Below are 15,476 nucleotides of genomic sequence, written 5' to 3' on the forward strand. Positions count from 1 at the left end.
CCAGTTTTAATGAGTCTATATGATTTTTAGTGGAGAGAAACAAGATTTTTGTAATGATTAAATATAACAAAATATCTAAGTAAAACTCCCATCTGTTTAACTTTAAAGGATCTGATTAAACCACATTGCTTGGAAGATTCAAAACAGATGAAATTCCCATGAAGAGAACAAATTAATGGCATGTATTATCAGTGTTAGATGTATTATTTCCACTTAATTTCTTAGTTGATAATGAAAAGGAAAAATGCCCAGACAAATCTGAAATATTGCCTGATATATTTTGGATACTCATTTTACCATACACACAGAAAGACATATACATGCATACATACAGACAGACATGTACATGTGTGTGTTAGTTAATGTGATTAGCCTAGTATTTGCTTTTTACTAAGCAATTATTCCTTAAATTCACTTTTTTTGTATATGATTTTGCTAAATTGAACCAAGATTGTGTATTAGTTTGATTGGTTTCACAAATATATGCATGTGTGTATAGCTTTCCAATATACACTCATCTATATGATATTGCTTTTGCTGAGGACAATGGTTAAAATGTGCTCTATTTATTCCTGCTGTTCTTGGAGGTACATAGACTGGCGGGGAGGGGAGTCAATGAAAGCAATAACAAAAGCAAAATTGAAAGTTATTATATAAGCTCTGCACCTTTTATAAGTGTGTTATGAAGTTGCACAAAAGTAAGAAAGGGGTGCAGCTTGGATTATATCAGTGCCACACTACTTATATTACTTTACTGATAGCATTAGATCCCATGGTTGCTCTGGAAGATGTTCATGTCATGAGGAAATTGACTTTAAGGGTCAGCAGCTTTTTTGAGTGAAAGAAATATGGAACTGATTTCTCTATTTGAAGCTGATATTGGAAAAAGAAGCAGTGACTTGAGTTCAAAGTACTGAGTTGTTCCAGCAAGTTTAATTCATTGGATAAGCTCAACTTTCTAACCCAGCACTAGTTCCAGCACCGGCTCAATTTCTCCAGCCTCTGATGTCAAGGGAACATGTCACATCAGAGTTTAGCTCAAAGAAGATTATTAGGTTATGTTGAGAGACACAAACACTTTCACTGTGTTTCAAGCCATCAAAATTAAAAGAAAGCCGTGACTGGAAAATGAAAAGTTTAATAAGTTCCATTATCATATGCCTGGAAGCTTCCATGGCTCATGATTACCATCCTCAAAGGCAGCTATTATTCAGTGATGTTTCATGACTATATCCACATCAATGACCAATTTTGGAAAGTATATCTATCAGTCCTTCAGATTGAATACAGAGAGCCATTTATCTCTTACGATAACTCTGACAAGCTTTCTGCATGTCTTTCAAGAAGTTGGGAATTCCAGTCTGAAACAGGAATTGAAAAACAGTTATCTTTCTATGCTTAATGGTACACTAAGTAGCAACTAATTTTCTTTGCATTTCTTTTGATACTACTTAAAGAATAAACATTGATTTAAGTCACCCATCTTATACTTTGATTTACAGAGAGGCATCACACCAGGGGATAATATTTGTACTAATTCTGCGGCCACACTCATTGAATTACTGGTATCTCTTCTACAGGGACAGCCAGACACTGCCATCACACTTTTCAAATTATACAGTTATATATGGAAAATGGCAACAACAAAACAATATTCCAAATTTCTAAGAACCCATGAATCAAAATGATGTATTGACTTAACCTACAGCATTAATGCTCCTGAGCTTCAACTACTCTGCTTACCTTAGCTGCCCAGTTGACAGCCCACGAAGGAAGCTTTCCACCAGGATCATCAAAATAGGTCATGAAAACTTTTTAACCAAAAGAAAAAAGAAAAGAAAAGAAAAAAAGAAAAGAAAAGAAACAAAGTGAAATTTTAAAGGCATCTTTTTCATTCATCTGACTGTAATTTAGAATTAATGTGTTATTTCATGTGCTGAAACTCCACATGATTTGTAAGCACATTTTATTCCTTTCCTTCCCCAGATATCAAAATATCCTCCCTTCTGCATAATGTACTCCTTTTGTGGATTCTGTTCTAGGCAACTGAACAATTTATAGTACATAAACCCAGTCCAGAAACAAAAGCAGTAAAGAACACAGATGAATCTAAAAAACAGTCATTCCCTTCCCTAATCACATTGTTTCACCTATCCTTTGTAAATGAAAACTAAATTTGGTTTTTACCAAATCATTTTTGAGGGTGGAGGCTGGAAGAGAGATAGGGAAGGAAAAGGAAAAATTATTGTACTTTTTCAATTTAAGTGTACATAATCTTAGTCTTGGAATCATCAAAAAAATTACTGGATAACACTAAAAATCTATCAATCCCAATGTGTTATTCCTAGTGTCCAGTCAGTTCCATAAGGCCTATTCAATTTTTCTTCCACAGCTGCTATTCAGAGATAGACAGCTTCTGACATTGCAAAAACTAGACTGACATCATGACTGCCAGCTACTGATAATCCTTCCCTTCATCAGTTTGTCTAACCTCAATTAAATGCTTCCACGCCATTTATCCAAACCTGTACGGATTACTGAATTAATATGAATTATATGGCTGCCTACCTTATATGACACTACTCGGGATGGCTCACAATAATAAAATCAGGAAAGTTAAAAAAAAGCAAGACCTGTCACCTCAATCAACAGTCTACTATACATTCAGCAAAAAAGTTCCTGACATCCTCACCCTATCCCAATGCTTGCCATTAACTGTATGCCCTCTCTAAAAGAATTTATGGAATATGCCCCAAACCCTCATCCCTGCTTAGTCACTTTAGTATAAATTTCATCAGCATATATGTGATCTGAGGATTTTTCTTCTGAAATGTGCATTTCCTCAGGTTTGTTTGCACGGAAGTAAATTTATGTTGATCTTTTTGGAGAACTGAGATTCCTTTTTGTTTTAAGCATTCTAACTACTGGTAATTTGATGTGATTAGCAAACATAGCCATCTTGTTGCTTTTCAATTTGCCCATAATTATTTTCAAACATAGTGAAACAAACTTTTGCTTGCTGTTGCTATTTTAAAGCCATTTGTTTTTTTTCTTTCTGCTTTCTGTTCTTTAATAGATTACCAATCTTCCAATTCCATAATGGTGAGTTTACTCAGGAGCCTCTGGTAAACTTTGTGAAAGTAAAGAAAGAAAAGAAAAGCTGTATCCATTCATAGCCTAAATACCTTCAAAGAACTTTAAAGGGTCAGTGAGGCAGAAATTACCTTTCCAAAAAATCTGTTATTTCTTCAGCAAGCTTTGGTTTTACATAATGTTCTCACATGATCACATGGTCAATCCAAGAAATGCTGGAGAAACCTCTACTCTTCATACAGCCTGGTGCTGTTGTGAGTGCACCAGGCATTTTAAAAGTTAAAGAAAGGTAGAGGAGATTTCCTTGGCCACCACACAGTTTTAAAAGTGTGTACAGACCCTCACCAAAATGTTGCTAGCCAAATTATTGTACAGTTGCTAAGCATCCCATGAACCATCTGATAGCAGCAAATATTCAAATTCAGTTCACAGAGGGATGTATAATAAATATTTTGAATCCCTAGGTAGAAGACAAAGAGCAACAGAAAAAAGCAAGATGAAAGTTAAATAGCAGAGATTGGTTAGCTGGTGTGAAAGAATTATCTGTATTGGAATTTATGAAACAAATCATTAGCTATAGGTCTACAATACTACAATGCACACATTCTTTCAGCAATCTGTTTATCCAAATTGCTAACAAAAGACATGAGTTAATGTTTGCAAAGGCATATAGATATTTGTCAAAGTCCTGAATTAGAATTTAAATTTTCTGATCAAATTAACCATTCCTATAAAATTATATATTGATTTCTTACCTTTGCACCCTTTCTTGCCATCACTTGCAAAGGCCACGCCTTGTCTAAAATTCTTTACTCTAACAATCCCAGGCTTTTCTGAGAATTTAACAGTATTCACACTTTTAGCCAATATAACATAGATCTTCTGCCCATCATGCTCCATATCTTGACGCTCACGAACAAAAACATACTGTGCTGAAGTTTAAGAAATAATCAGGATTTTAACATTTAATACACATTACGTGTCCAGACATCTCCCAAATTTAGGGAGCACAGATTCAATTGCATTTTGGACTTGAAATTATGTGGTTATTTTTCTTTTCAAAGGGTGTGAGATGAAACTACAGCATGTGTAAAGATTCTATTTTTTAAGTTCCTGATAAGGATTAATTTGTACACCCGTTAAATTTTCAGAAACTGAGAAAAACTGAGATTATAGCAAGGTTGGTAACTATTAAAGTTAAAATAAAATTACTGTCAAAACTTTGAAAGGATACATCTCTGTTTGCCAAGGGGAAGGGGAACTTCACTTCCCAGTAGATAGCTGTTTTGCCATCCTGAGTTTTCTCACGTACATCTACAATACAAATTGTTGGTAAAATGTATAAGAAACATTTGTTTCACTAACAATCAAATAATGATTAGAAACGATTTAATGAAAATGCTACAAATTATACATAAATCAAGCTAGGTATGTGTGAGACTTCAATAGATGTCCCTTTTGTTCTGACTGTCAGTTTCTAGGGATTTAGGTGGGAGATAGGATGTGTTGCTCATCATTCAGAGTTGTTTAAAGTCATTCCCCATGCAAGTTTAATAAATCATCATTATTATATACGCAACAATGTGAGATCACAGCTGCCAGTTCTTTAGTTGTTGATGGCCTTCATGCAAAGGAGATTTATTTTATTTTATTTTATTTTATTTGTTCATTATATTTATATGCTTCCCATTCCACAAACCAAAGGAACCCTGAGTTCTTCCCAGGGACTTAGGGTGTCATAATGTATCAGCATAGTAGACGTGTGGATCCAAACAGTTTGGCCTTCTGCAATGCACCTATTTTCTAAGTGCTGTCCCAGATTTGGTATGGAACTCAGTGTGTCAATAATTGTGTAGGACCACTACAGCAGGCTTATGCCATAATCTTTCAACTTTGATTTGCAGATCTTATACTTTGTGATCTTCTCCAATTCTTTGTCTTCTACAATTCCCTGGTATTGCCACATAATTATTCCCACTTTTGCTTTTCAACCAATCACTTTCTTGTTATGAGCCAAGGCTTTATCAGTTTGTATTTGGAAATCCTACAATATTTTAAAAATTCCTTCTCGGTTATTTTTTCAACTGAGATGTTCCATCAGTTTTTTGTTACTAACACATGATAATTTTTATAGATTATTATTCAGAATAAATTGCAAGTTAATGAGATCAAGGCCAGAAACCATGGCCGCAATTATGGAATCATTACATCTTAACTGCTTCTCAATGGATAGCAGCTTTGGCTCGCAAAATTGACCCCTGAGAAGCTCAGAGCCTAAGGAAAATGAATCCCCCAAACAGTATTGGTTTTTTTTAAAAAGAATTGATCAGGAAAAGGAAAAGCTCTACAGAAGAATATTAAGAGAAGTTATTTATCTATCACCATTTGTTTAGCCTCATGAAAGAAAAACAAAAGTGTACTGACTATTGCACTAGGGGAAAATATCTTGTTATGAAAGGAGAGAACCATGCTGAGTAACTATGCAGAATCAAGGTATGTTAAGTCTCTGTCTACAGATTGCTTGGACCTAAAAGGGTCCCAAACAAGGCTCATATACAATCCTTCAGCATTTTCTTGCAAAGGTTTCCCTCATCTTCACTTCTCCAATCACTAGTATCTTTAGTGTCTTGTTGCCCCCCCCCCCCAAATCCCATCTTCAACATACATATGAAGAGCCAAGGTGGCGCAGTGGTTAGAGTGCAGCACTGCAGGCTACTTCAGCTGACTGTTAGCTGCAGTTCGGCGGTTCAAATCTCACTGGCTCAGGGTTGACTCAGCCTTCCATTCTTCCGAGGTGGGTAAAATGAGGACCCAGATTGTTGGGGGTGATATGCTGACTTTGTAAACCGCTTAGCGAGGGCTGAAAGCCCTATGAAGCGGTATATAAGTCTAACTGCTATTGCTATTGCTATTGCTATATACATACATACATACATACATACATACATACATACATACATACATACCTGTATACAGTTCAGATTTAAAAAAAACATTTTCGAAGCAACACAGTGTGATCTAACAGAGGCTGGACTTTAATATACAGTAGGTCATGTCCCTTCCAATTATATCTCATCCCCTAGAATTTCCCGGCCAGCATGGCCACTGATGAGAGTTCAGAAGATCCACCCATTTGGAGTGCAGCCAGATTGGGAAAGACTAGCTTATCAGATCCATAACATCTAACAATAAATTGCCTTTCCCACAAGAAACAGAATAGAACAGACAGATAAACAAACAAAGAAACAAACAAAACATAGTATCTCTGGTGGAATGATTAAGGGGTTGGGCTAGTCCTGGAGAGGCCCAGGTTCCAGTCCAGCTCAGCCCTTTGAGCTAATCATTCTTTCTTTCTTCACATTTTAGGGTAAAAGTGTGGGAGGGAATGAGGGAAGGAATGCTATGTACACTATCATGAGGAAAGGCAGGCTATAAATATGACAAATAGTATATGTAAGATAAGAATAGTAAGTCAAGACAAATCTGTCGAAAGCCCTCCTTTTTGTAGCAGAAGAAGATCCAAGGCTTTGTAACTTAAGCCTCTAGGACTGTCTCATCCTTATGATGAATCATCTTCTGCCCATCTCAAACAGTACTAGAAGATACAAAATGGAGAAAGCTTCTTCTTGGATAAGGTGAGGAAAAGAAAAAAAGTCAATTCTAGAAGGACAAGACTATTTTTTCTCATTATTTCTTCTAGCAATGGCTCTTTTATGAAATTATGAAGGCTAACAGTGAAGCAAAGCAGTGGGACTAAATCAATCCCTATCTATCTATCTATCTATCTATCTATCTATCTATCTATCTATCTATCTATCTATCTATCATCTATCATCTCTATCTGTCAGCAAAATAGAACTCAATCCCAAAATATCACTAAACCAATATAGTTTTTCCTTTCTATTGTCAAAATCCATAGATAATTTATGTAGATATATTTCATAAATTATTTGATCTATACTTCTAAAGTCTCAATATATTTTTTTAGTTTCTCAAGCCATCTTCTGTAACCTAGTTCTTAAAATTATCAGTTAGTTAAAGTTAACTACTTTTCCATTCACAAATTAAAATATTTTATTGCTTTTTAGAATAATTCATTAATTTCTTTTTAAACATTTCAAAACTGTCAAATACATCTTAAGTAGACTTCTCCCTAAAATAGCCTGTAGTGGGGGGGAAAAAACCATACAACTGAAACTTTTTCGTGTTTTAACAAATGATATGTTTCTCCCTAAGTTTAATTTTTGAAAAATGTTCCAAAATTGCTGTGCCACTGTTGGTCTTACCCACTCTCAAGCTCCCGTTGGAACTGCTTGACAAATAAGAACTCTCATGTACCTAATAGATGCAGTTTATGGGGATACTAGAAGATGCTCTTGAATGCATGCTGTGTTTTTAGACAACTAAATGAAATGCATTGTGAACAATAATATCATTTTCATCTTAAAGTCAAAAAGGCCATTTTGTTCTTTTCAACTAATACTGCTAATGGTCGGGTGTGTGTGTGAAGAAGTGACTACTACAAACGCTCATATCAGAATGAGAATTCTTTTAAATTCTTAAGACTTTGTCACAAACATATGGAAGGCTTAATCACATGTTGTAACTCTGAAATATCTTTATTTTCACAGTATTTCATATTCAATGCCAACTTTCTAATGGAATAGATTATAATTCCCAAAAAGCAGTAAGTCACATGAATATCACATTTTCCACCAGAGGTCACTGCCGTATTAATTTGATACCAGATAAATGTATACACATACTCCCCAGACAGGACATCTCTAATTTTACACATCTATCCATAAATATATTAAACCATCAATGGAACAGCACATTTCTACTTCTTATTTTCTGCTTAATATTAAAACATTTTTTTCAGTTCTCTATTCTTATGCATGCTTTGTTTTTATTGTATATCATTCTTACAAAATTAAGAAATCATTCTTCAACACCATATTTCTACAAAATAAGCCTACTCAGCTTTACTGCATACTTTCTTTAAATCAACAAATGTAGAATTAATTTTCTTTTCGCTTTCATACAATTCACAATTCCTGAAGAGTAAAAATCATCTCCATATAACCCTTATATGGCATAAAACTGCATCATCCTTTCCACATTATAATTCATTTTTACTTCTAATATTCTTTTAGTAACAATTCTGCCAATCAGCTTTCCATCTTTTCTATAATTAAATTCTCCCTAGGCTATGTTACCCTCTGTGCAAGGGACCCTTAGTGGCCTTCTTTCAATTATAAGGCCTTCATACAATACTTAAATCAATATCATAATTAAATGATATTCATATATTTCTCCAATTACACCTACAGCCTTACTATCTACATATAAAGGTAGTCAACAAAGGGCATGCAAAAGGAAAGAACAGCACAGTACATGATAACAGAAGCAGAAAATGCAAAAGTAATATACTAATATTGTCTGTGTTGCACTATATTTCCATGTATTAATTTGTTAATTTTCATTATACATCTGTGATTTATAGAATACACACAGACATAGGCAGAATATATAGGCAGAATAAAATTTTGTTAGATGATTTCCTCACACTGAAGATTTAATACCAATAGACCTAAATAAGAATATCACTGAAGGATCAAAGATGTTTGACTGAAATAAATGGCTATCTAGAAACTGGGATATGTTTTTATTAGTTTCTCAAATAAACATCCATATTTTCAAGGTCATTTTATAAACATTAGAAGAGCATTTTAAACAGCATTTGTATTTTAAGAAAGAAAAGCTCACCGAATTAATCATCTTTGAATTTAAAATAGTGAAATGAAAGAATCTTAGAAATGATAGGAATATAAAAGAAACATTATAATTATTTACTAACTTTTAACATATTGGTCCCATTTTGTTCTGTAGCTTAAGTCCATATAAACATCAGCACATAGCTCTGGGGAACAATCAGTAAGTATGCTATAGATTTTATATTCATACAGCCCCGATTTCTGGAAATAGAAATTAAAAATCAGTCAGATTAAAAAGTAACATCTTATTTGTAGTACCGTTTCTGTCTAAGTTATTACTTTGTATCAATCTTTTTCTACCCAGTATCCCTCAGCAAAACTACTGCTAAGAATCAGAATATAGTGTTTATAATTGAAGGGCACCATATTAAGGAAGGTTACTTTGACCCCAATCTACTTTCATAAAATAAATTTACAATAGCATCTCAAATAGAATAGTTGTCTTAAAGGACAAATACTACTGACCCTTTGGTGAAAGGCCTAAGCGGTCGCTTTCAAAAAACGAAATACAATATTGTGCCAGCAGATTTCCATTCACTCATGCAATGATGCCTACCATTCCTTCCCTCTTTCTGCAATAACAGTCCCCCCCACAATCTGCTTTGAAGTGGTGCAAAAAGATATAGTGCAAGCAGGATGGATTTGATTTAAATCAAGTCGATTTAAATCACAATTTAAATCATGATTTAAATCACTAGTAAAAAGGCTTGATTTAAATCAACTCGATTTAAATCATAATTTTTAAAGAGCAACTGTCATCTCTGTCCCACAGCGGCTCCTCCTCTGACCTGCTGTTGACTCCCCAACAGTCCCAATATTGTACAATATGCAGCCTCATGCTACATAACTAAGCTCTATTTCATGCTGAATAAACTACATTATTAATGTATCTTAAATAGAAAACTATCTTTAGATAGATTTTTATTCCAAAAGGATTTTATTAAAATAAATTTCATAAAAATCATAAAATTTAATTTAAATTTTAAAATATCTGATTTAAATGTTTAAAAATCCATTTTTTGATATATATTTTTAATCATTGATTTTTTTTAACCACCCTGAGTACAAGAGAGAATGACTTTGGTTGGCTAGACTGAAAGTAAAAAGTAAAAAAAGGAACAGAATAAATGAATGGACAGGAGGGAAAACATTGCCGGAACGTCCTTGGAAAAGCTGTATTATATTATGGAAGACTGGTTGAGAAGGCATTTATCTAGGAATTCACCAGAAATTGAACTCAATGAATGGCATCTAATTATCTATTCCATTTGTGGAAGTACTATTAGATTCAAACTAAAACTTTCATCCTGTTAAAATAGATTTCTTCATATAGTAACCACTGTTACTGATAATTCTGCATGGCAGCCTTAAGGTGTTTATCTCCCATGCTGATACTGGCTAGATATGAAACCTGTCTAGTTTTCAAGCTTTGACAATGATCCAAGCCAGATGTTCTGTTCAGACAGCACTAACCATGACCTCTAGTTGGTGCATTCACCTACTTCTTTACTTTACCTCTTCCTCCAGCAGTGAGAAAACAAACACTAATTCCCTTTTTTATGTGGGCAGATCTTTGAAGACTTATGGTTTTCATTGGCAAACATCGACACTCAATGAATCATTCCGCTGGAAGGATGCTTAGACATCTAATTCAATCTCATTTTTAGGGAGAGATTTGCTTGGTCGCAATGAACATATCCCCGGACTACCAATGGATCACTGAATAAAAACACACCAGTTTCACCATTCACTATTCTTATCATTTGAGCTGGAAGGCAAAACTGGAAAACTTCTCTAAATTTCTTTCCAACCCTTACTTGAATCCAAAAATTCCTTTTGCCAACATTGGTCTTTGCAAGCACAATTAAGAGAACTTTTATATATCAAAAGCATTAATGGGCTCTAGTCTAGTCTAGCTGCTCCTGCAGAGGTAAACAATTATAGCTACTCTAGCTTTAAATGAAAATGTAATGTTTATATTATAAAAAATTATAACAAAAATTATTTTGTTGCTTTGAAAACATCTTAAAGCTTTCCCACTGCTTGAGAGACAATCTTTCAATAATTAAATGTCAATAAAATTCGATATATTAAAATGGCACAATTTTATCAGCCTACTCCAAGGTTGGGTACAGTCAGTAGATGAGACTCACTGAATAAAACATTTAGAACCAGCAGCTTGACTGGAAAAAATATAGCAAATACAAAAGAAAGAATGTTTTTCACTAACATCAAGAGATTAACCAAGTTCTTGAATACGTAACCTGATCTAAGCATACTGGCTTAATCTAATGAATACAGCTGCAGTCAGATGGAACAGCAATTGAAAATGCATTTAATTAAGAATTGCAAATACCCAAACCTTGAAATTCTAAATATGATCATCAGACCATGGCCTTTGATTCAATAAACTATACATATAGTGGGTTTCTTACTTATTGTATAACTTATACATAAGATTATATATTTATATAATGTTATAAGTTATATTGTATCATTTAAAACCGTAGTTATAATCAGGATTGTAAATTTATATATTTCTGACATGATTATACAGAGCCTCTCTCTGGGGGAGGGAGGGAGGCAGTTAAGAAGCATGAAATATAAATAAAATAAATAAAAATAAATTCCATTAACAAATACAAAATATATTCCCTTAGCAAAAAAGCTTTTATTGAAATCAGTAAAGTGAATTAACAAGAAATAATATTTTAAAACTTGGCAAAAACTGCCCATTGGATAAAATGGGTTAATTTAACAAGCATCATGTTCACTTAATGACCACCATGTTCATTTGACTGTGGCATTTGCTTAATGACTGCTACAAGGAAGGTCTAACCCTGCTTAACAACCAGCACAACTTACGACCATAATTCTGAGCTCAATTACAGTTGTAAGGCCACAAATACCTGTAATTATTCCCCCTTTTCCTACCTCTTTCACAAATATACATAACCCAGAAGTTAATGGCCGAGTTTCACACTTTGCAATCATTAAGATTCCTAGGAAATAGTGTCCTAATTAGAGTCTTAGGGGAAGAGAATGAGCCTCTAATATTTTCAGGAAGGGCAAGAAGCGTTTACATGAAACATACTGAGCTCCTGACCCCGTTATTTCTTAGAATTATTTTATATAGGTAGTCCTCAATTTACAATTGTAATTGAGGCATAATGCAGGTCCCGACATGACAGCACCTGATTTTATGTTTTTTACAGTGTAAAATGTAATGGAAATCCATGGTTTGCTTTGTGGTGTTTTTTTTAACAGAAATGGGAAGTAAACAATGGCTTCCAGCAAAACCATCATAAATGATGATCACATGACTGCTGCAAACATCTATAAATGTGGGCCAGTTGCTGAGCGCTTAAAATATAGTCAGGTGACCACAGGGTGGAAGGGGCCAACATTTAAACTTTGAAACCAGGTCGTAAGTAGCTTTTTCAGAGTATATCATAACTCTGAGCAATCGCTGAGCAACCAGTCATAAGTCTGGTCTAGGTAAGGACTACACTGTATCAAAGCACTATCGAAAACCTTCTTAAGCTGAGGGAATCAGAACAGGGAGTTAGAAATTTGGCGTTCTTATTCCTAAATAAAAGTAGGAGCATTCCTTGGGTATATCTAACAAAGAAAAAATAATGATTTAATTTAAAAAAAAACATCTAGGGTGACACTCAATTTTATTTGATAATATATTGGAAGAAATAGTTTAAAACCCTATCTTGGCCTTTCAGATCTCAGGAGTTGACAGTAATTGTAATAAACATATTATATAGGGGATTTTTTCTTTAAAAAAAAAATTCAATAAGAATAACATTTCTAAAATGTAAGAGAATAATTGGGCTTTGGAGAAATAATTATTTTTAATTACCAAACCCGAATTATTCTTTGTATTCCTTCAGCAAACTCTATAGAATATGAAAAGGAGAGCAAAATCTTTATTTCCAAAGATAAAAAATGCATAGGAGGGAAGGTAGGAGAAAATTCTGCTTCTGTCTATACTCCAGACATCCTACTCGCCTCCCTGACCAGCTAAATAATGCTGCAGAAAAGCCAGACTTGTAATAAGAGCTAGATCTGTATCCTACAAGCGTCTCTAATTTTGTCTTATAGTAAACAACCCTAAGTGAAAAGGAGTTAGGAAAACAAAATATTGTTGAATATACCCATGATTGTATGATAAATTCAAGCTGTTAGCCCTCACTTTCATTTCATCTCAAGTATGGGAAACAGAAGAATGAAAGAAAATAGAAGTTGAAGGATAGGATGAAAGAAGCAGAATATTCATGAAAAATGAAGATGTCTTTTTGGGCACTTGCTAATAAACTTTAAAAAATAAATGCCATTTAGTCTTAGTTCCTCAACCTATAAAAATAATCATGAGCCTATTGTTTTTATTCATCTTCCTATTTTCTATGTTTCTTCCCTTAATAGGACAAATCTATCAATGATTATTACTTGGCACAACTGGTCCTTCACCTTAAAAGTATACTTTTAAATGCTAAGGCCTTATCTAGGCTGCAAAAATCTGGATGGCAGCAAGGAAATTAGGGCAACTGATCACAATTGTGTGCAAGAATTCTTGAAGGGTGCGGCTAGTGACTATTGGAAACAGTACTGGACTTGAATAATCTTTAATTTTGCCAATCTTCATAGTTTATGATGAAGATATTTTTTGTATATGCCCAGATATTTTACAATTATTTCTTCTTCCTAAAAAAAAAACATGGCAAAAATATTGACAGACTGAAACTTTCAGATTAAAAAAAATTGCACCATATGTGATGGAATATGCCTGACTCTCTACGATTCTGCTCATGGTTAAAATGGTTAAAATTGTTAAAATGTGGGAGACTGACAAGGGAGGTCCAAGGTTCAAACCTCTGCAATCACCCCAAATGTTTGACAGGAAGATCTGGGAGGTTCATAGTCTGCCTTTTTTCACTGAACTTCCTTCAGGGTTGCTATGAGTGTGCTGTGAACAGGTGGGAAGCCACCCTGCAGGCCTCCTGAACACCTTGGCGGAAAGAGGTGAGGTTAAACATACTTAAAAGTAAAGGCAAAATAAATATCTTTTGTAAAATTAGCTTGATTAATGGAGATTATTACATGGATTGCATCTATTCTGGCTTCTCTGCCTCATTTGTTTTCCTTTTTAAAAAAAAAATGAGCCAAGGTCCACTAAGATCCACTAGCTGGGCAATATTCTAATAAAATTCTGGGCTCCGGGCCCTCACCAGAACATTTCAGTTTCTGTGGTAATATTAATGGTAATGCCGTAGTGTAGCATAACTGAACTGAATAAGTACATAAATGAATAAGGCCCTCGCCCTCTCCCGCCGGTCTCCCCTGGGCAGCAGACTCGGGGAGGGGGGACCTTGGTGCGATGCCTCGCACCTCGTCGTGCAGCCGGTAGATGCAGAGACCCTGGGTGTTGGTGAGGAGCTGCCAGGTGTCGGGACGCGCGCTATGGCTGACCAGCTCCTTGGAAACGGCCAGGAACTGGTCCTCGGAAAAGGCCGGGCGCGACTGCTCCTGCCTGCGGAGGTGGGCAGCCGAGGAGGAAGCTGTGTTGCTGCTTCGGGACATCCCCACCGGGAAAGGACAGGCGCAGAGCTCGTCTCCCTTTAGCTCGTCCTTGGCCGCCGCCGCCGCCTTCCCCAGGCCACAGGGGAGCCTCCGGACCAGGTTGCTAAAGATCTCCGGTGGGCACATGGCCCGGGCCCAAGCAGCATCGCCAGCGGAGCTCCTGGCGCGCTCAGCTCGGCCGGGACCGGCGCGGCGTAACGGCTGCACGGAGGGGCGCGCGCGCCTGAGACGACCTGGGTTCGAATCCCCGCTGACGCGATGAGCGAAGAAATGTCTCGGGGCGATGAGCCGGAGGGGGGGAGAGAAGAAAGACGAGCTCCCTGGAGGCGGGAGAGCCCCAGAGTCTGCCCCCTCGCTGATCTGGGGAAGGGTTTTCTGGGGCAAATCCCTACCGATGACATGAGTCCTCTCCCCCCCCCCACCCCCGGTCATTTTTCTTCGGACGGCTCCTGTCAGACGACCTAGAAAAAGTTAACGGTTGTTAGAAGCAAAGGCCTCTGAGGGGCTTAAAAGAATTGTCAACCAGGATTACTCTTGCATGGCCTGTAAACTGGGCTAAAAGCCAACACAAGAACAGATCTAAGTAGCTCCTTTCATCCAAGAATAATTGCCAAACGGGTCATGTACTTCAGTCAGACACTTTGCCTAAGAATCACTTTTGACTGGACTCTTCTTTTCCCATGACACACTCTCCCTCTCGGTTGCTTCAATTCTGAGTCTGTATGACATATGTAACCATAAACGAACCACATGGCTTGAGTTTCCATAAGTGACAAGGCAAAAATGTGATTGGCTTGTTGATATTTCGGGCTGTTGTGTCAGGGAAGGGCAATAAGGGTTTTCAGAGGGGTTTTTAGAAGTCCAAGAAATGCTTAACAGCTGCTGAATCCAAAGAAAATATAACCCCAAAACTGAGCAGACTTTTAGGCCACAGCAGCCAAAGCTTTAAAAGTAAAGGTTCCCCTCGCACATATTTACTAGTCTTTCCCGACTCTAGGCGGTAGTGCTCATCTCCGA

The 15,476-nt window shown here is 36.0% G+C and overlaps 1 protein-coding gene across 1 annotated transcript; it reads right to left on the bottom strand.

Annotated features, from left to right (window-relative positions):
* Positions 1-1,118: 1,118 nt before the first annotated feature.
* On the bottom strand, positions 1,119-14,585 carry PCTP (phosphatidylcholine transfer protein). The gene is made up of 6 exons (XM_014068727.2): positions 14,268-14,585; positions 8,954-9,071; positions 4,328-4,407; positions 3,849-4,020; positions 1,744-1,811; positions 1,119-1,361 (listed from the first exon to the last, which is right to left on the bottom strand). The coding sequence occupies exons 1-6, from the start codon at positions 14,583-14,585 to the stop codon at positions 1,299-1,301; spliced, it is 819 nt and encodes a 272-aa protein (XP_013924202.2). The 3' UTR covers positions 1,119-1,298.
* Positions 14,586-15,476: the final 891 nt, after the last annotated feature.

This window comes from Thamnophis sirtalis, unplaced genomic scaffold (genome assembly GCF_051295495.1).
Source record: "Thamnophis sirtalis isolate CommonGarterSnake01/CBP01778 unplaced genomic scaffold, rThaSir2_p1.2 scaffold_3, whole genome shotgun sequence".
In the NCBI taxonomy this organism is placed as follows: domain Eukaryota; kingdom Metazoa; phylum Chordata; class Lepidosauria; order Squamata; family Natricidae; genus Thamnophis; species Thamnophis sirtalis.